The following is a 19,983-nucleotide window of genomic DNA, read 5'->3' on the forward strand; positions in this document are numbered from 1 at the left end:
GGGGTCAGCAGCCTAAAGGAAATGACATCATTAGTCTCACTGTAGGTCTTCTTTGACCCACATAATTGATAGTTGCCCTCTTGGAACATCAGTGAAAGAAGTCATGTCCTGAGGGACTGCCCCCCCCACCCCCGGTCTGTCTTACAGTCTTCTTAAGATTGACTTTTTTTGTTAATCTGCTTTTACATAAATAGTAAAAAACGTGTACTGAATAATATCATCAGAATCACCATCACAAGCAACAACCTCATGTCATAATTAACATGCATCTTTGCTGTTAATTTTTTTTCTGTGGTGGGTTTTAGGATAGTGATGCTTTAAAAATGTTTTGGGGATGAATTAGTTACTTTGCGCACACTTTTACTGTTACTGTTTCCATTCATTTATGCTTTAGTGGAGTTCGGCCTGCTCATCCTAACCGCCAGATTATGGAGTTAACGTTCCAGTGGCCGTTTGATGAAAATAAATAGCCCAGGAGGTTATGGGTGAAGATCAAGTAGCATGGGATGCCCTCTTAATTTGTGCCTGTAGATTTATGAGTCAGTTTCAATAAGGTCAGGGGTGGCTGCTTTTCAGCATCGTTTACTCTGGGGACAAAGCACTGCCAAGACCCATCACTGTGAACAAGAAAAATGGAACAGCAAAACGTGAACATTAATCATATATATACACACACACACACACACACACACACAAACAGTCGTGTAATCATATCTTTATGGGGGCCGCTCATTCATTTCTATGGGAAAAATGCTAACGCTAACTATGACAACCTTAACCCCCACCCAGCCATAACCATGACCATAAGTAACCAAACAAAATACGAGAGTTTTTGCATTTTTAGTTTTGTCATTGCAGTGATGGATTTTTATAAAATGGAGTTTTCCCTTATGGGGGCCAGGAAACTGGTCCATAACCAGGAAACTAGTCCCCATAAGGTAAGATATACCTGGACCACACACACACACACACACATACAGAGGGTGGACAAGATAATGAAGACAGCACATTAAAGCAACTTCAACTTACCAGTGACAAAATCAGAGATAAAAAGCTACAAAGCAGAGTCATGTTAGATTGATTGCCAATTAGCAATATCTGTCAGACAATCTAAATGTCTGACAATCAGCACTTGAGACAACTAACAGAGCTCTAGATAGGCCATGCAATCAGTGCTTGGCTTGCAGGTTCCTCAGTCACAAAAACTGTACAATTATCTGTCAGGAGGAACAGTCTGAAAAATAACAGCATTCATGTGCGAACAGCATGAACATAGAGGAACAGTGGTCACAAGTTGATGCTCACCTTCTGGGTTAGATGTACCTTTCACAGTATAGCTGCTATGTCCCAATGTCCCATGACACACAGATCAGGACTTACATATCAGAATTGCAGGTAGGACTGAAGGTGTTCAGATGGTAACAGGTGGCCTTATTCCTTGTTAAATACTTGTTGGTGATAAATTCTTAGGTCTTTTGAATATCACAGTTCCAGGATGACACAATGGCTCTCACAGCATGGGTAGTGGTATCTTCTGAACAAACAAAACTGCATGTTTATAATATAAATATATTGGACGTGTATATATGTAAAAGATACAAATGTTCAAGAAGCCACTGAGGCAGGACTGGGAGGACGGATTCCGCAGAATCATAAACTGGTCTTTCTTTTGAAAATGCTGCGTTTACTTTGACGCCGTGTTCTGGAACACAGGCTCACGCGATCCTCTGTCAGGGATAAAAACCAACACAGGACTCCGGTTCTGCAGATCTGCGCATTCCGTCACCCTTGGGCCCGTTTCGCCTCTAATATTGACGCGAGACCCTCTCGGCACTCATCAGATTACAAAGGACCTTCTGTGGGTCTGCAGGTCGTCTGTTGTATGGTCAGTGACCTAATCAGGAGCTCCTAACCCTTGACTGAAGACTCAACGATGACTAACGGCCTTATGACCTAATAACTAAGCAATTTAATAACAGGCTTAATCATTTCCAAAGTACTGACCGTAGAAACAAGGAACACTTTGCTTAAGAAATTTTTATCGCACAAAAAAATTGCCCCAGACCATTTCATCACGTTTAATAAACGACACAGCCAATAGTTACTAACTGTTTATGGATTACTATTTATGATGACTGTAATGGTGACCTTTAAAAAGAAAGCACTGGAATTTCTGCCAGCACTGCTCCAGTGTCTGATCCGCCACCTTTTTGCCAAGACCATCAAGCTTTTTCCATCAAGACCCCCGGCATGTGTGGAAGTTGGCTTTGGGAGCACCGTGTCTGACATCCGGTCCAACGACATGTCCACAACCTCTACTGGAAATCGAGAGTGAGATTCCATTTGACACGTCTGGGGTCTTTGCTTCTTGTGCGTGCAGCATTTTATTTGAACACAACTGACCACAAGCGAAGAAAAATGGTTTGAGACCAAGTTTAGTACAAAAAAACAACTTAATCTTCAGAAACCAAGAGCAACATTGCAATTTACTAGCTTTTGAGCTAAAAGTATCATCTCGTTTGAAGATTATTCGTAATGACTGCATAAAAATGGTAAAGGCGTTTTGTAAGTACAGAGTAAATAAAGTGTAAACAGGTGTGTGGTCACTCGTCTTCATTACACTGAGCTATCAAGTGTTTCTGTAACAGGGTGTGAAAGTTAACCTCACTACAGCAAATGTTGCATGTAAACTGAAAATTGCTATCCTGTCTGTATTTCGCGTGTGAAAACATCGAATCGTCACTCAGATCTCGAGCACATTATACTGTACATAGTTTGTCAGTCTCAGGAAAACGTAACGCAGAGATCAGATGAGTCAAACGTGAAGTGAGTTTGCAGTAACTTGCTGTCTGCTGAAAGGAGGCTAAACAGAGTATCTGTAAATTTGATAAAAAAAAATCAGGTCTCTTAGGCTCTATTTTGTCTTATATCAAAATATTGTAGTTCAACACTGCTCAGATTTGAGTTTGACTATCAAGAAGCCCGGAAGCCTCTTTATGCAGCTTCGTTGTCAGCATAGTGACTGTGGTTGGTCTTTGTTAGCCATTGTTCTTCATGCCGCCGCTGTTCTGGAAAGTATCAGGCTGTGCTGGATCTATCCTCGAATCTCCTCAGATTCTGTGGACATTTCGGTTTAGAGTATTATTGGATGTCACCAGGACAATCGCCATTGGCTCAAACTCCAGTGATGGTAACTCACAGCGGGTGTTCCTTAAAGGCTTTTTTGTGCTAAAACCCATCAGTACAAAGTGGATCCGTCAGGCGGAGGTTTGACGCTGCCAACAGCAAGTCAATGTGTGTCACGTAAAAGAACAAAACCAAGCAGTCCAATATCACAAAGCATCATAAATGTTACAGATGTTACAACACATAAAATACTTCTCCCTAACAAGTACTTCTCATGAATTTCCTTTTATCTACAATCCATTTTGAAAGCTCATATTTTCATCTAATAACTGAATGGAGACATCCTGCAACAAAAGTACGGTGTGATGCTTTAAACTTCGCTCTGTTTCTCAGCTGCAGCCGTCTTGTGCAGCAGACAACATGCAAACTTTATTTTCCCCGAGTCCAGGTTTTAAGGACTTCAAGGAATGTTGATTCTTGTGGATATAATCCCAAAATACTCCGTGGAGTCTGCCCAATTATTTATGAATTTGCAGCAGGAAATTAATGTTGCCTCCTGAGCCAAACTGACCTACATAAGGAAAGCCAAGAAAGAAATGTGAGGACATATCGCCCCCTAAAGGACACTCGTGGATTTTTTTTAAGGCAATTACGCAACCAACCAGTAAAATACTTCCCCACCAGCAGCAACTGCTCGGTGAGCTGTCTGATCTTACGAGGGGTCAATTTTGTCTTGGTTAGCACCAAGGTTTAGGTTTAAGTTTCCAGATGTACCAAAGACATCCATCCTCAAGAAGGCTGTTTGTATCTCTGCACAGACCGCCTACACTCACTGCCTGGTCCACTGACACACAGCCGGCCTGGATGCAGATCCAGAAGATCTCAGACCTTCTTCACAGACATCTACTTGTCACCATGGATACTGTCACTGAATGGCTTTCCTTGCAATACAGGAAGTATTTATCTGCTTTGTGTATCTCTTTGTCCTCAGTGAATTACATATATTTCTCCATTTATATAACTGGATATTTTAGCAGAGCCATTTGGGTTAAGTACGTAGCCCGAGGAGGCAACAACAAGGCTCTTCCTGAAACTTGAGCTAGCAGCCTTCAAAGTTCACGTAATTCAGCACTGCTTTAGCTCCAGCCAAGCGGGAAAAAAGATGTGAGATCCAGTCCCTGTAAACAAGCTTCAGATGCTGTTTAGTGTATAATGTTCCTGAAGTATCATGTTTACTATATGCTAAGTTTTAAGGCATCCCCCCGCTATACACAATGCATTTTGAATGCAGCCCTACCCTCAGTATGTCACATTACATGTCCACAGTACATTTTTATGAGACACTTTTATCCAAAGCAGTGTAATTGAGAATCAGGGTCAGATGATCCCTAAAACAATAATTAGTCACAGCCCAGCTACCTTTAATTAATTTTGAGTATGGCTGATAACATAAGCCAGTATTTTCATTGGTTACACATAGTTAGGTATTGAAAATCCTGACAAATTTGAACGGGCAATGTCATTATTATTTATGCTGCGCTGTTGTGTGGTGGCCACAAGGTGGGGCGCTTTTCCACAACAACGTTCTACAAGCGCATTATTCACGTCGGAAAAAAAACGCAAGCTGTATAGAGTTCTGCTTCTACGGAAGAGGATTAGGGCCACTATGAAAATATTATTTGAATTCTGACTTCAGAATTCTGACTTTAATCTCAGAATTCTGATTTTTTTTTCTAAAGTCAGAATTCTGAGATTAAAGTCAGAATTCTGAGAAAAAAGTCAGAATTCTGAGATTAAAGTCAGAATTCAAATAATATTTTTATGGTGGCCCTAGTCCTCTTCCGTATGCTTCTGACATGAGACATAGAACATGAACGGTTCTGTGCTTTTCAGTTACCGTAATGTATAGTAATTTACCGTAAATTGGACTGTAATGGAGAAACGTTCAACCTTTCCCCTTGAGTCCTGTGCTTCAGTCCAGATCTCTCCAACGACAGGTTTACCCCTGTGCAAAGATGTTAATGGGCCTTCTTCTCTGCCCAAGGGAAGCGAAAGTGAGAATCTGCAGAGAAATGTACGCGGCGCGTACTGAAACACAATGGGGGAACAGAGCCAGTAACATGCCGGATTATCTGTGTTACGAGTGATCATACCTGCACAGCCAAACAGCCCAGAGCACGGCAGTTGCTCATGTGGAACTCTCCTGTTATCCAAAACAAAAACAAAAAAGAACAAAGCTGCTTTTGTCAGCACATAATGTGTTACAATACCCTGATACTCAGGAATTAGATCACACAATAATGTGAAATAAATAATTGATGTTTTTCAGTTAATAGGTATGAGGCAAGAAGGGGGTCATGGGGTAATTTGGTCTTGGCTGGACGCTATAAACAGTTTTCAGTTTAGGAATCTCGGCAAAACACCTGTCAATGGACTGTCTGAGGGTCCCCAAGGACCAGTTTGAGATGCTGGTGTAGAGGAGCTGTGTGCCAAAGTCTAATTGGATAGGTGTTTAGTGGGTGGGTGGGTGGGTGGGTGGATGGATTTATTTGATTAACTATGAAGGTGGTACTGCGGCCATCAATGTTGTCCTCACACCTACAGTGTTAGGGGTTCCAATCACACCTCTGCTGTGTGTGTGTGTGTGTGTGTGTGTGTGTGTGTGTGTGTGTGTGTGTGTGTGTGTGTGTGGAGATTGAATATTTTTCCCGTGCAGTCCAAAGACATGCCAGTAGGCTAACTGGGAACCCTCAACTATCTACTGTGTGTACACCTTGCAATGGTTTGGAATGTTTTTCAGGGTCTAACCCAGCCTTGCACCCTATGTGGCTTCACCAAAATGAGCAGCTGGAAGACTGATGTTTAACCAATTACAACCCATACGGCAAATCACCATGCACAGGACAACCAAGATATAAAACACGGAAAGTTAAACTGCAACTGCTGAATTGTTGCCTAACAGCTTCAATCATTAAATGAAAATATATTCCAGTGGTAAATAATCATGGGATAAAAGTCACAGTAAAAATGTAAACATTGAGTTTTTTTTTAATCTGCAGGAGACTCACAATATGGGTGCAAAAATAATAAAAAATGGCTCTTCCACTTTTTAAGAATGCATAATACAAAAGAGGTATTAGATCTGTAAGACATTTGGTTATATATTCAGGTCATACTCTTGAATAATTAAAAAATGAGAACATTAAAATTTATTGGAAACATATCTTTCAAAAACAGACATCCAATATAATGGTTTAATGAGACATATATAATTAATCTGTCCTTGATTTTCATGTATAGAGGGTTCAGTGGTTTAGGATGCTATGCTTCTGACCAGAAGGTCACTGGTTCGTATCCCAAAGTCACGTGAGTGATTGCATGTTTGGGCCCTCGAGCACAACCTTCACCCCTTAATTGCTCCAGGGACCATCTGACTCAACTTTACATGGTATGTCCTTTGGATAAGGGGTTCTGCTAAAGAAGGGAAGGGTAATCCGGAAGTTTCCGCTAAACTATCTGCCCACTGTGATCCAAAGTGATCACCTGTAGCCTCGCACCTCCAGCCTTATGGGTTCAGTTCCCACCTCTGAGTGTGTGGACTTTGTATGTTTTACCCTTGAATGTTTGGAATTTCTCTGGATACTTCAGTTTCCTTCCAAAGTTCAAAAACATCACACACATGCTGTCCCCTAACCTTTGTCCTGTCTGTCATAGGCTGGCTTGCACCATAGTCCTACGCTGGATAAGCAGGTATGGATGTTTATAAGTTGTCTATGTGTGCAATGAAATTCAAAGCCATTTGATCCGTACCAAACTGGTCTGTCTAGCGCTTTAGGTCCAGCATGTTTCTGCTTATCTATGTTTATCTTATTGCCGATCGTTTAATAAAGACGGCTTTACTAAGCCAGACCCTTCTCCCGAAAGAAGACCCATGGATTTGAAGGGTTTTGATACAGAAGCATTTCCAGAAGAACTAGTCTGTTACACGCTCAAATCTGAAACAAGAATGCGTGCAATCACCGTGTACATAAAATCAGTGATTAATTTTGCCCAGTGCTAGCCATTAATGCAATGCATTACCACAACAAGTGTTATTCTTGTTGAATTTCTGCCTTTTAGTTTACGTGGCGTTTTACTTACTGTAAATACAGCATACGATTAATACCATTAGGTAAAATGGCTGCATAAGATGGTTTAAAAATTATGTTCTTTTTTAGCTAAACTAATCTTTTATGTGAAAATGTTCCTGCTGTTTGAAACATTAGACTATATCAGCCTAATAATAATAATAGAAATAATAATAATGATGATGATGATGATGATACAGCTAAGACTGTTACTAAAATAAGGTGTAATTGCAATGCATTACAGTAAGGATACCTTCGAAATAGCTACGCCAATCCCTGTGTAAACGAGGCGCACTAAAGGATTTCAGGAGCGTGTCCGGGAAAGCGGACTACGTTTCCCATGGAGCCCCGGAAAGCAGGCTCGGCTTGCCGTGAAAGCTGTCACTCTGCCCAGGAGTAAGGAAGCCGCTCCAGCATCTCTGTGCAGCAGGGAGCGGGCAGCGGGCCGTTAAATGTCCCTGAAAACATGGCATTATTTTGTTACGAAGTAGTGCAATGAGGCAGGGGGGTCGCGACAGGACGGATTTGCTCGCTGTCGTCCGCCGACCGCCGTACGATCGCCAGTAAGAGATGCGAGGCATTTTTCGCTGTTGGTGTTAAAGCAGAAAAAAGATCATGATGAAAAAGCAATTCAATCGGATGCGGCAACTCGCCAACCAAACAGTCGGCAGGTAAGAGCGATCGCAAAGGTACAGATATGTGGGAAAACCTGTGTTAAAACGCACACAATTGGGATGAAGTGAGAGTTTGAATGACGACACGTTCGTCTGTCAATGTTTATTATATCTGGTTCGCATCCAAGGGACTGGGGAAATTGGTTGACTGAGCAAACAGTCTATTTTTGTCGACTTAATTATTCTGAGCTTTAAATCTCATTTAGGAAACGCAGGATTGAATGTATGGCTGTACTAATTTTAAGCGAAAGTAGCCGGTTCTGGGTCGCCCGGATCGGCGTAATGCTTATTGAATTACTGCAGTGACGCCTTGGAGGTGCGGTACCCCAGTTTGTGGATCTGGAAAAAAAAAACTTGGAGATGTTTAATAAATTGTAAATTGTCACTGTAAGCCCGTTTACCATCGGGATCCATTTTTGTGCAATTATACAATTATAGTTTATCTCATTTAAGCAGAGTAATGCATTAGGGGGCTATTTATATTGCGTTATATGTATATGAATCTGCAAGAGGACATGTTTTGCGCTATCAGGAATTGATTAAAACGCCGTTATTGCAAAAATGGCAAATCGCTGGCGTTTTTTGTGGATTTTTAAGCAACACCCTTTAGTGAAGGTCGTCTGTCGCATTTTTTCTGCGCTTTATTTCTCGCCTGGTTGTGGCAGCGGAGCAGCGGCGATCCGCGGCTTAGCCTGGGGGGCTGCTGCAATATCTACGCATGGACACGTCCCGGGGTTACACACAACCGCAATGTTCCCGGCAGCTCTGACGATGCTCGCCGGTGCAGCGGTGACTGGTGGCCGGACGAACCTCGTGTCTCCTGCTGATACTTTACGCAGTGATGCTGCACCTGAATATCACTGAAATCGCCCTCGCTGTGTCATCTTATTAGGACAGTTGCACATGTATATTGCGGACACATGTGCACAATCAGAAATCAGTCCGTCATGCGGAAGGGATGACATAGATCAGGGAGGATGCTGGGCAATTGGCCGTATTCCTTGCAGTGATGTGCAGCACAGATCGGTGGCTATAGGGGGAGGAATGACCGTCTCTGCTGGATCCCATATGGCCGGCATCGGTGGTCATTATAATAAGCTGTGATCTGAATTCCTTATTCAGCGCTCTCTCAGTATGTGCTTACTGTGCTTATGTCGTCTGAGAAAAAAAAACATGAAAACCATGGCATTATTGAGTTAAACGATAACCTGCCACTTGGTATTTATGATCATACGAAGAATAGGGATCACCTGCCTCTGACCATATTGTCGCAAAACGTATTAGCGTGACTTCGAGAAAGGTCAAATTGTCAAAATATAAAAACACGCAACCATGAAACGTAACCCTGAATCGATTATTTCAATGTCACCCTATTTTGTTCACTAAATTTTGTATACCTGTTTTTATATGTGTAATGGGGAGGGTGGGGGTGGATATTACTCTCATATGTCCCTGGAGGTTACTACTAATCAGGGGTGTGTTTCCGAAGCAGCAGGTTGGCACGGGTGATTAATAACGATCGGTGAGGCTAAGGAGCACTCTGTACATCACGCATTAGCCCTGGTGCTCCTGCTTTCTGACAGGGGACCCGGCACGTACTCAAATCCCGGCTCTGGCTGAGGGGGGCGGGGTTTTGGCCTGTACACCGCGAATATATAGACATATATAGCATCTTCCGTGTCCTCTAGCTACCGGATGGGTGAGGTGCGTTTTGGGATTTGCTGATTTTTGTCGACCATCTTCCAGGGGTACCTTTCGGCAGGCGAGGAATGTGAAGAACATTCCTAATGTCCTCTACCCGCAATTTCAGTCCAGTGAGCATAGAGGAACCTAAGATCCGCTACCTGTCTTCTTCTTCTCAGATTTCATCCAATAGCTGTGCCGTTGCACCATAAATAAACTCCTACCACCACTTTGGGTTCTGTTCACTGGCAAAGGGTTATGAATTGAGGCTAATTAGGAAGAGCATCCTATACAGTTTAATACTAGTGAAGAGCTGTGACTCAGGGAGGTAGGATTAGCTGAAACCAACAGACTTTATTCAACAAAATCAAACACAAAATGGAATCCAGACCCCTTTACACTAAAACAGAAAGCCCACCCCCTATTAGTGCACCAAAATGGCTGAATCCACCCAACCGACCCTGACAAAGCAGCTAGACTTACCAGAGCCAGCTGGGAATCATTATCTGAGTTTCCTATATGGACAAGGTCTGGTGATCACTCACCACAGCAACACAAGAGATCATCTAGGTCTTTGTCACCACTCACCACTGCAATACAAGAGATCACCTAAGTCTTTGTCATCACTCACCACAGCAACACAAGAGATCATCTAGGTCTTTGTCACCACTCACCACTGCAATACAAGAGATCACCTATGTCTTTGTCATCACTCACCACAGCAACACAAGAGATCATCTAGGTCTTTGTCACCACTCACCACTGCAACACAAGAGATCACCTAAGTCTTTGTCATCACTCACCACAGCAACACAAGAGATCATCTAGGTCTATGTCACCACTCACCACTGCAATACAAGAGATCACCGAAGTCTTTGTCATCACTCGCCACGGCAACACAAGAGATCATCTAGGTCTTTGTCACCACTCACCACTGCAATACAAGAGATCACCTAAGTCGTTATCATTACTCTGCCTTGCATTAGTTCACACCAAGCAGTAACGCTATGAATGTTACACAATATTAAGAGTTAGCATAGAAAACGATGTGGATATACTTCTAAAATTCTAGTTTGTGCTTCGCAGGCATCACAGCTGGGAACTGCACAGCAGGGTGAATGCATGGACAGGTTTGTTATCTGTGAGAAGCTCAGCACAGAGTCTGTTTATTTATAAACATTTTTTTGTGTTTGGTTAGTTTTCAATGAAGGGATGACAAATTCAGTTAATCTGGCCAAATTTCGCTGCTCGTGTTGTGAGTAACGGGAAGACCTCCAGCTTAGGCTTATCGCACACCGAAATCTGAAGGTCTGCACCTAAAGAGCTAACAACAGTGTTGTTTTTTCGAGTGGCGGGCAACTGATATCCTGTGTGGTGTTTAATGTGTCAGAAAGGGTGCATGTTTGAATTGGGAGTAGATGTGTTTTGACGTTTTTATCCTGGGGAGAAAATGCTAAGGTTCTTAGCATCACAGTTGGGTTCAGAAGGTAATAAACATGAACCTGTTAGCAGAACCTGAGTGAATCAGGTATATGACCAGCTACCGGTTTGCTCATTCTCTTATGCTTTCAATGCGAAGGGTGCATATTATTAGAGGACGTCCATAATCTGCTTGTGGACTTGGAAGAAATGTGGTACAAAATGGACATTTACCTGACGGCTGACGGCTGACGGCTGACTCTGATGTCCAGCTGATGACGAGGGCCGTTGTGCAGCTTTCATCACCTGGCAGCTCCTGCAGGGGTGCGATCCGTCGCATTATCCGCTTCTCACGCCGCTCCTACCACGGAGAACCTTCTGCTGCGGAGGCCGGGCAGCAGCGCTGCGCCGTCGACGGCGTCACAGCCGTGGAAGGAGAAGGAAGGGTAGAGCGTTTCTAAGCCAGGGTCAAAAGGTGCATGTAGATCGGGGGGGTTTGTTTAGGGCTTGTGGTGAGAGCTGTGACCTCTTAGGACGATGCGGGGGGGCGGGTGGTCTTCAGAAATTGCGAGGGCTGGGTGGGGGGGGGGGAAGACATGGCTCTCATGGGAATTCAGATACATCTGGAAGCACTTGTCACTGGGATAGCCCCCCACCCCCGAATGACCCAGCACCCGCATCACGGCGCCCCCCTCCCTCGTTTAGGCAGTCGCATTCCTTATCTACACATGCGTGAACCAGCTGTCTCCCAGCGTGCGGGTGGCGTCGCATAACTTCGTCCTCTGATGGGTGGCATTTGGTGGTGTCTGTCAAGGGTCGAGTTACCTTGGGTATTTTAAATGCAGGCTGCGTAAATGACCCCCCTCCCCCAATACTCCTCCCACCTACAAGCACGCACTGTGGTTCACTAGGGAATCCTCGATTCTCAGTCCTGTTCCCCTGTTCCTGGGGGGCTGTATCATATATGTGTTTTCCCATTTTCGTTTTTTGCAAAATGTGGAATTTCATAGCTGGTACACTGAGGCTCTTTGAATATGGCTGGAAATTCTAATTATTTTCTTACAGCCAAAATTCTGCATACGACTGCATTATGGACTATGTAATTATTCTGTGGAGAATGGGAATGGAACACACACCCCATGTGGCCCTGTGGAGGATTAGGGTTTGAGTCTGAACCTCAACAGTGGTCTACACTGGCGGAAGTGTTGAATGATCATGGCTGTACATCTTTCATGCTGAGACGTGCAGTTTAGTAGCTGTCGTTACTTTACTGTGTGTCTTTCCTTGGAGAATGAGAGCATCTGTCGCTGCGAGCTTGTGTGCATGGCTGGGCCGGTCTCAGCACACTGAATTGTGAGGCTTTGTGTTTTTGGAAGTGTTCCTGCCCAAACTGGCGATACCATGTACGTGTTTCTGCGTGTGGGTGTCCCTGTGTCCGCTCGTGCATTTGCATACTTGTGCGAGAGAATCTGCATGCATTCGTGCGTGCATCTGGACACGCGTGCGGTCGTGGGTGGAAATTGTCAATGGGGAAAGCTTGCTGAGTCTCTCAGAGTCTTACCTCCGTGTCTCTTTGTGGAGGAGCTCAGAGGAACTCGAGTCAAATGGATGTTTCTGTTTGCTGGCTGAATAATGCCTGAGGTGCAGGTGAATCTGTCACGTTAAAGGTGCAGCCGTCCTGAATCAGCCCGGACAGGAAAAGCAGCCTCCTCAGAACCTTCCGGAAAAATTCCCCAGCACGCTGCAGCTTAGGGACAGCGGAGAGTCGGCTGGTTCTCGAGCACACACAGCGGGCAGTGATCTCTAGGGAGGGAAGCTAGCGCCAAATGCACCGCGTCGCAGGACATGCGACGGAGCGGCTGTTCTTGTTTTTGGACCGATGTAGATGTGGTCCATTGCTAATGCCACTGGTGGAAGGCATAGTTGTCTTTTACTGGCTTTCAAGAAAAAAAATCACACAAAAAATCTATGAAAAAGACTATAAAAGATCTGAAATAGCAAAAGTTTCAAAAACTTTTAAAAAGACGCCAATCAATATACCTTGATTCCAGTGAAACCCCCGATTTAAAAGCATTAAAGTAAAACATTCTAAATCTTTCTCAGTCAAGCAGACAGACATGCACCATAAAACAAAAAACAACAGTCAACAAGTCCAAAAACAGCTTTGAAGGAATGTAAAAGTCGGGTTTATCTCCCCAAATCATCCTGGGGATGCGAGACCTCTCTCACTCGCCGCAGAAAATTGAGGTGGCTTGCCGAGGTTTGGGTGATTAAATTCTTCCAGTGGGTCACCCCAAGCTTATCTCTCACGCTTTCCCTCCAAATCCCCGGCCACGGGGAGAAGTGTTTTGACAGGATTTTCTTTTGGCTTCTTTTGGAGCTTAACCAAGAAATCTGGAATGTTCTTCACAATGTCTCGGGAGAGAAGTAATACGGTCATAATAATAGGTATTACTTGATAAGCGGCTGTAATGATTTTATCGTATTAGTCGTAACAGCAGTGCGACGGAGCTTTCGGATTGAATGTGGGCCATGAGCGAGAGTTTAAAGGTCGTGAGATATTCGCAGGCTACCCTGGGGTAATTAGTTCTCTGTCGCTTGGTAATGCTGTCTTCCTGTTATTTAGGGATGACGTGTATTTCTGGGCAGGAACCACTGAGCTCTGTTATACAGCCATGACCCCCCCCCCCACCTTTGGAGGTGGAAAACCAGGACCACCCACCGCTCCATGTTTTTGGAGGGTGTGATGAGGAAATGAGGTGTGACCGGGACTGGGGGCTTTGACATTGCGGGGACTGTGTGTGTGGCTGTGTTGTTGGGTATGCTCTCCTCTGTCGATCATTTTGCGTACCGGTGCAGGGGCAGATCAATGCATGGACAATGGCCATCGGACCCTGGGAAATATCAGGGCCCCCCCCCCCCTCGGGTCCATGGTGATGTCAGCCTAGGGCCACCGGATAAGTTAATCTGCTACGATACCTTTGTTAATATAAAATCTGTCCTACTTCGATGAATATGCATGATATGTGTCACCCCCCGTGCACGCTCCTTGGAGGGGGGGGGGCGTGGCATATGATCGGGGTCCTGGCAATAGTTTTGTTGTTCTTCTATAAAAAGACGAAAAACAGCCTCCTCGATGAAGCCCCAAAACGTTTTCTCAGTTCCTCATCGATCGGTCACACTGCGTCAACGCTGCCTTTGTGCAGACGACTGGCTATGCCCGTTCCTTGAAGCCACATGGGCTGGGAACCCAATTACTCTAGGTCACTGGTAATGGATGGTTCTCCCCTGCGGATGCTGGTGAAGATCCGTCACATGACCGCCTGTCCTGCAAAGACCTGCGGGTGCAGAATGCCCCACAACAGCACAAAGACCTTCACTTGTAACCCCTACCAGGCATGACCTATGTATGGTGACATGAGAGAACTCACTTTTCAATTATGACCCCCCCGCAAGGCTCCTTGGGTTACTTCATGGCTTAAAAAGAGATAGATAATGTTTTTTTGTCAAGGAATCCAGATTTCCGGCTCACTGTGTCGCATTTTATCCTGCTCCTTGATGAATGGATTACATGGAATCCTGATGTTCTGAGCGGAAATTCCAGGTTCTAAAAATAGATTTGGGAGAGGGCACTGATCCCCTAAAAGCTCAGGAATGTCCCAGCAGATAGGCGTTCAAGTCCTGGGGCTGAAAGTGCTCTTTTTGCTCTCCAGAAAGTTTCTTTTTTATTTATTTATGTACACAAGATCAGTCACACAGGAATTGTATTTAACACACATGCATGCCTAATGAATTTCGACTGAAGTTTAGGTTTTAATTGCCAGTGTGTTTATATTGTTTATATATTCGATTGATTTAGTATATGTATGATCCTGTTAGATTATGGTATATAAGTAAATATGTAGGTATTTTGGATGAAACTCCATGGTTTTATATTTAATGCAAAGCGAGAGATTCTGCAGGGACCACACTAATCGGTTTGAATCTGGCCCCCAGTCTGATTGTGTGTGGGCTGTGGGAGGTAACGTGCGTGAGGGTAAATCTGGGGTTTGAGTTAATTGGTGGCTTTTTAATTGCCCATATTGGGTGATTGCCCTGCCCTCCGTGTGCCTCTTGGGCAGTGCGATGGGTTGCCATGACGCTGATTATTGAATTACTGAAGATGGATGAGTGGCTTGGACGTTCCGCTGGAGACGGGGAGCTTCCTAACCCCCCTAACACCCTGCGTTTTTTGTAATACATCAGCATCACTGTTTAAAAGTCCTCGTTGTATCGTGTAATACAATAAAACCCCCCGAAAAGGCGCAGGTTATCCAGCATGGAGGATTTACGAGAACTCTTCTTGCTGATTCGCAGCTTGACGTTTTTCCGAGCGTTGTCAAGGGTTAAGATGTACAACGCTGCTTCCAGACTCTTCTGGAATGTTCCAGTAATGGCTTGTTTCGGGCCGGAAACACGTTTAGTTGTTTCACGCCTCCCTGGTGATTGGCCAGCCCATCGCTCTCTACTAATTGCCGCAGCAGACTGGCTGTGCTTACTGGAAGGGTACCTGGGTACCAGCAGGAGGCTCCCAGTGAGGGGCTGCTCCCCCCCACTGGCCGTGCTCCGGAACTGCAGATGAGCACCGGAGGAAGCAAGACCACATTCCTGAGCAAGAATGCTGAGTCGCCGTACCCACCCAGTAACACGTGCCGAGCCAGACAGCTGGATGCGCTTTAGGGAGTCAGACACCCATCGGGTTTGTTTAAAGAGCTGTCAATCATCCATTGTGAGCTGGCTCCGCCCACCCCATGGTTTCTTTCCTTGGGAAATGAAGACGCCGTAATTATGCCGACTACCGCCTGCTACCCTGTCATTATCGCTTGCTTGTGTTCCGACGCCTTAAGTGAGACGACACACGCGCCGTCGCATTTCTAGGGCCTTGTACGTTTGCATAGTGGGAGATTTCTAAATGCAGATAGCACTAGCCCCGTTGCACGTTTTATGTCTACCCAGCTATCCTATGCTGTAGAAAGTGATTTTTTTGACACAAAAAATGTTCTCAGGGCAGAATGGAAAATGATTGGTTCAGAGAGATGACCAGTTGGATTGTAGAGGAGGTGGGTCCAAGCGACTAGAGGAGGCAGGACCAAGACATCTGATTGGTTGGTCCCATCTCCTGTAGTAGTAAAATCTGATTGGTTTTGTCTCAGAACCTTATTCTCTCAGAAAATGTAGTAAAACTCCCATGTGCGGGTTGTCCACACCTGAGCAGCCTCTGGCCTTGGTCCCTGATCCCCCGATCCCCATATTGGGTCTCACCATCGCAGACCTCTAAAGCATCTCTCTCTTTCTCTCTCTCCCTCTCAAGATGCTGAAGTTGAACTTCCTGCATTTCTTTGCCGAAGCCTCCAGCCGTATCAGGTGTGAGAGGCGACGGGCTTCTCACGCAGGCAACTGAATGTAATGATAGCAAAAAAAAACCCAAAAAACCTTGGAGGGCACGTTCGGCTTGCTGATCCTCCCCGGGCCTCTCGGCTCTCTTTACAGAAAAGCCGCTTTTTATTAAACTTGTAGGATGACCTACTTCCCATAACTTGTTGGGTGCCCTGTCAGCCCAGTTGGTGACTAATACGTTTAGCCCGGGCTTCCCTAGGTCTGCTTTTCCGCCTTGGATGATGCCGTTCCTGCGTCAGATGTGCGTTTTCCCTCAGGGGGCCTGGGGTCCTGGGTACGGGGTCACGGGAAGACGCCCACCGCTGAACCCCCAGTGCATCTCCATATCGCTGAGTCGGCAAAAATCGGCAGCTTCGGTCAGAAAAGCTCGTAGCTCCATCGAGCTTGTGCGGCTGCCTTTTTTCTGGCAAGGCTCCTTAATGAATATTCATGGTTGTGAAGGAATACATGGCACTGATGCCTGGAACATGTACTGTTGTTTTCTTAAGGTTACGCAAAGCCACACCCAAAGACATTTCTATCCCGTGGCAAACCCCCCAACCGCCATGGCCGCCACGACCCGCTGCTTCACTCCCTGATGGTACTTGGGCTTCCCTTTCAAGCTCTTCCTGCACATTTATGAGCAGATGTCAGAAATAGCAGCCCTGTTCTGTGTCCCAGCCTCTGCTCAGCCTCCATTCTGTCACTTCCAGGAACACCTACTTACCTGCAAAGCAAGAGGAACATCATGTGCACGGTATAAAAATCGAAAAATTATAATATATACTTATGACTAGCAATTGCTGCGACCCCAACATAGTGAAGGAGCAATTGTCATTTCATATGAGCGTAAATGTTTCACTAATTGCACCCTCTGTCAGTGAGCCTGATTTTGCTGTTCAATAGATTATATATAATGGATATAACGCGAATGGCTGCCAGTTGGGGCACAATATGTGGAAGTGCTCGCATAGGCAAGGACAGGAAGCGGCCAGGGTGAACGGGGGCGACGGAGGGCTCCCGAAGTCAGCCGCCAGGTCTGGCATGAGCGGCGGGCAACCCTTTGGAACAGGAAGTGCAAAGCTCGCCCCGCGATGTGATTGGTTGATCTCACCGTGCCTTGGCATTCTGAACTGTCCTGTGTTCCAGAATAGAATGTAACACAATGCAACAGATTAGAACTCAATTGAATAGAATAGAACAGGAGGGCACTGTCTTCACCCATTTTCCGGCAATCTCTGTACATACGATGCTAAGCTGGGCTAGCTAAAGACTAAAACGCTAAATTGGGTTGTACTTGTATAATCCATTTGCAAAATAAGAAATAAAAATCCTTGACCCTTGAAATGGATCCTAAACGCATTAAACACTTCCCTGGCTGCAGGTTTGAGCCCCGCCCGTGGCTCTTTGCATGCTCTCTCTGTGTTGCTGCGCTTTCCTCTGGGTATCTTCTTGCTCCTATTAATCGCCATTAGGCCTGAGCGTGTGCCTTGTGACGGACTGGCATCCCGCACAGCCCACACGCCCCTCCAGGCTCCTTCTGCCCTGGACTGCTTATGCAGTTATAGCAGATGAATGGATGGAAAATATGAGTTGGGGAAAAAAAGAGTCCGCAATTTCTTTTAGGACTTTTAGCGTTAGCGACGACTAATTGGAGGAGCGGGGCGTATTTGTGGCCCGATAGGGTGGAGCAGACTTGCTGGAAATCCGACCACTCCCCTCGCCCGTTCAGAGGAGTCTCTCCGGGGACTGAGCCGGGAGCCGACAGAGAGAGATGGGTGATGCCGGTCCGGTTCGCAGAATATATTCCTGGCACCACTGGCCTGTTTTCCAGTATGACTCAGTTGGGCAGTGATGTAAGGAGGTGGCCAACGGGATGGCGGGCTGGAGGGACATGTGCTGTTCCCCCTGCGGATTTGACCGCTTCCACTCCCTGGATTGGGCCTGGACCGACACCTCACCCTGGCCCGGTTCTGCTTGACCTGCAGTAAGATGCCTAGCAGCCCAGATCCCTGTTCAGTGGGTCTGGGTGGAGCTGCGTGCGTTGGGTGGATGCTCTCCCAGGTGGGGCCACATGAATCTCCTTCCTGTTTGCTTGCCCATCGTTCTTTCTCCGGTCTTCTCCTCTGCCTGCCGCTAAGGCTAAAATCCGGAAGCTTCTCTCTGATAGCAGCCTGTGTTTAATGAATCCACTGACCTATCAATTAAGTCAATCAGTGAAACACAGGCTTTGTCCTGGAACTGATTACTATGGAGGACCGACACACACACACACACAATATGAGATCTGATCCTCTGGTGCAGATACCTCATTCCTGTCCCACCCCGGCCCCAGATCCCAGTCAGTGCAGTCATGCCCGTGGCACCACTAAGCCCTTAATTCCGATTCCAGATCCATTTTTTTCCCCAGCACACAACATGCGGCCCCGAAAATTGCAGTTTTATCGCTGGGAAAATGCTGCATTAAAGAAAAATACATCCAGACCTTGCAGATTGCGAGCTGCCATGGCAACGAACATCCAGGCTCCGGCAAGCGGGGCAAGTGAGGCACTACGGATATTCCTTGATGAGAATTCCCGGTTCCTGAAATCCATCAGGGCCTATGAGAAATCTTTTGCACCATGCTGTACATTATAACTCCTACCATGGAGAAACAAAGAAAGATTAATAAACTAAGAACCACATTATATGCTTTAATACCGAATTGTTTAATGACATATTTATTTATAGCTGTAAGTCCTTCAGCACATTCTTACAATGCGACTTCATTTCCCATCAATCCGAGACCGGCGTGAGAATGGGAATTGTTCCCTTCTGAATTAAATTGGATTAAACTGGAGTAAATTGGACGGAACGCAGGCGAATCGAGTCGAGCGGGTACCGAGATGGGCAGGCAGTGAAAAACCCGTTCCGGGGTAGCCCGCGGCAGATGGGCCATCTCAGTAACATCGAAGCGGCTCAATTTATCTTCTCGCTGTGGGGAGAAGCAGGGCTCCTTCTGTGTCTTCGCAGTGTGGGGGGGTTAATCAGTAACCACCAAACATGGGGGTAATGTCCTCAGAGGAGAGCAGAGGAGAGAGTGTTCTCCTGTTCTCCTTTTTAGTGGGCCTCCTCTCAGAGGCATCCCCCCCCCGCTAACGTTTAATTATCAGATTCTCGTAAGGCGGCTGATTTGTGCCTCCGTAAGGTCCCTGGCACTCATGGGGAAAAGAGGGACATTTTTCAAGTATTTCCTTCCTTTACGTTTTTTTTTTTCGGCAATAAGCGAGATGAATGATAGCTGGCTTCCTACGGTTTCTTTTGTCTGAAGGTCCAAAAACTTTCGCCGGTGGACCAGCCGAAGCTCTTGGAGATTGGGAGCAGGGCCCGGAGGTGGAGGTCCTGGGGGGGTTAGACAGGGGCGATTTGAGGATTTTTTTTTTAATGTGGGCCAACCTTATCATTAGCCAATCATATGTTTTGAATTGGTGAATGTTGGGGGAGGGGCAACTCTGGGGACCAATCAGCTGTGGCCCCTTGGGACTCAAGCATAACTTACT

At 45.7% G+C, this 19,983-nt stretch overlaps 1 protein-coding gene across 7 annotated transcripts in view; it reads left to right on the plus strand.

The window, feature by feature from the left end:
- Positions 1-7,555: 7,555 nt before the first annotated feature.
- The window catches only part of LOC111849298 (rho GTPase-activating protein 44-like), a 30,026-nt gene continuing 17,598 nt past the window's right edge, over positions 7,556-19,983 (plus strand). For 4 of the 7 annotated variants that reach the window (XR_011984701.1, XM_072704801.1, XM_072704803.1 and 1 more), the window contains exon 1: positions 7,557-7,924. Coding sequence is in view for 6 of the 7 variants with exons in the window: in XM_072704801.1 (XP_072560902.1) it covers positions 7,869-7,924 (56 nt within the window). In the remaining variant the exon portion in view is untranslated. Of the gene's footprint in view, positions 7,925-19,983 lie in introns of all 7 variants that reach the window. The other 3 variants (XM_072704802.1, XM_072704805.1, XM_072704806.1) reach the window with 3 other exon arrangements.

The sequence above is a fragment of the Paramormyrops kingsleyae genome, chromosome 22 (assembly GCF_048594095.1).
Source record: "Paramormyrops kingsleyae isolate MSU_618 chromosome 22, PKINGS_0.4, whole genome shotgun sequence".
Taxonomy (NCBI): domain Eukaryota; kingdom Metazoa; phylum Chordata; class Actinopteri; order Osteoglossiformes; family Mormyridae; genus Paramormyrops; species Paramormyrops kingsleyae.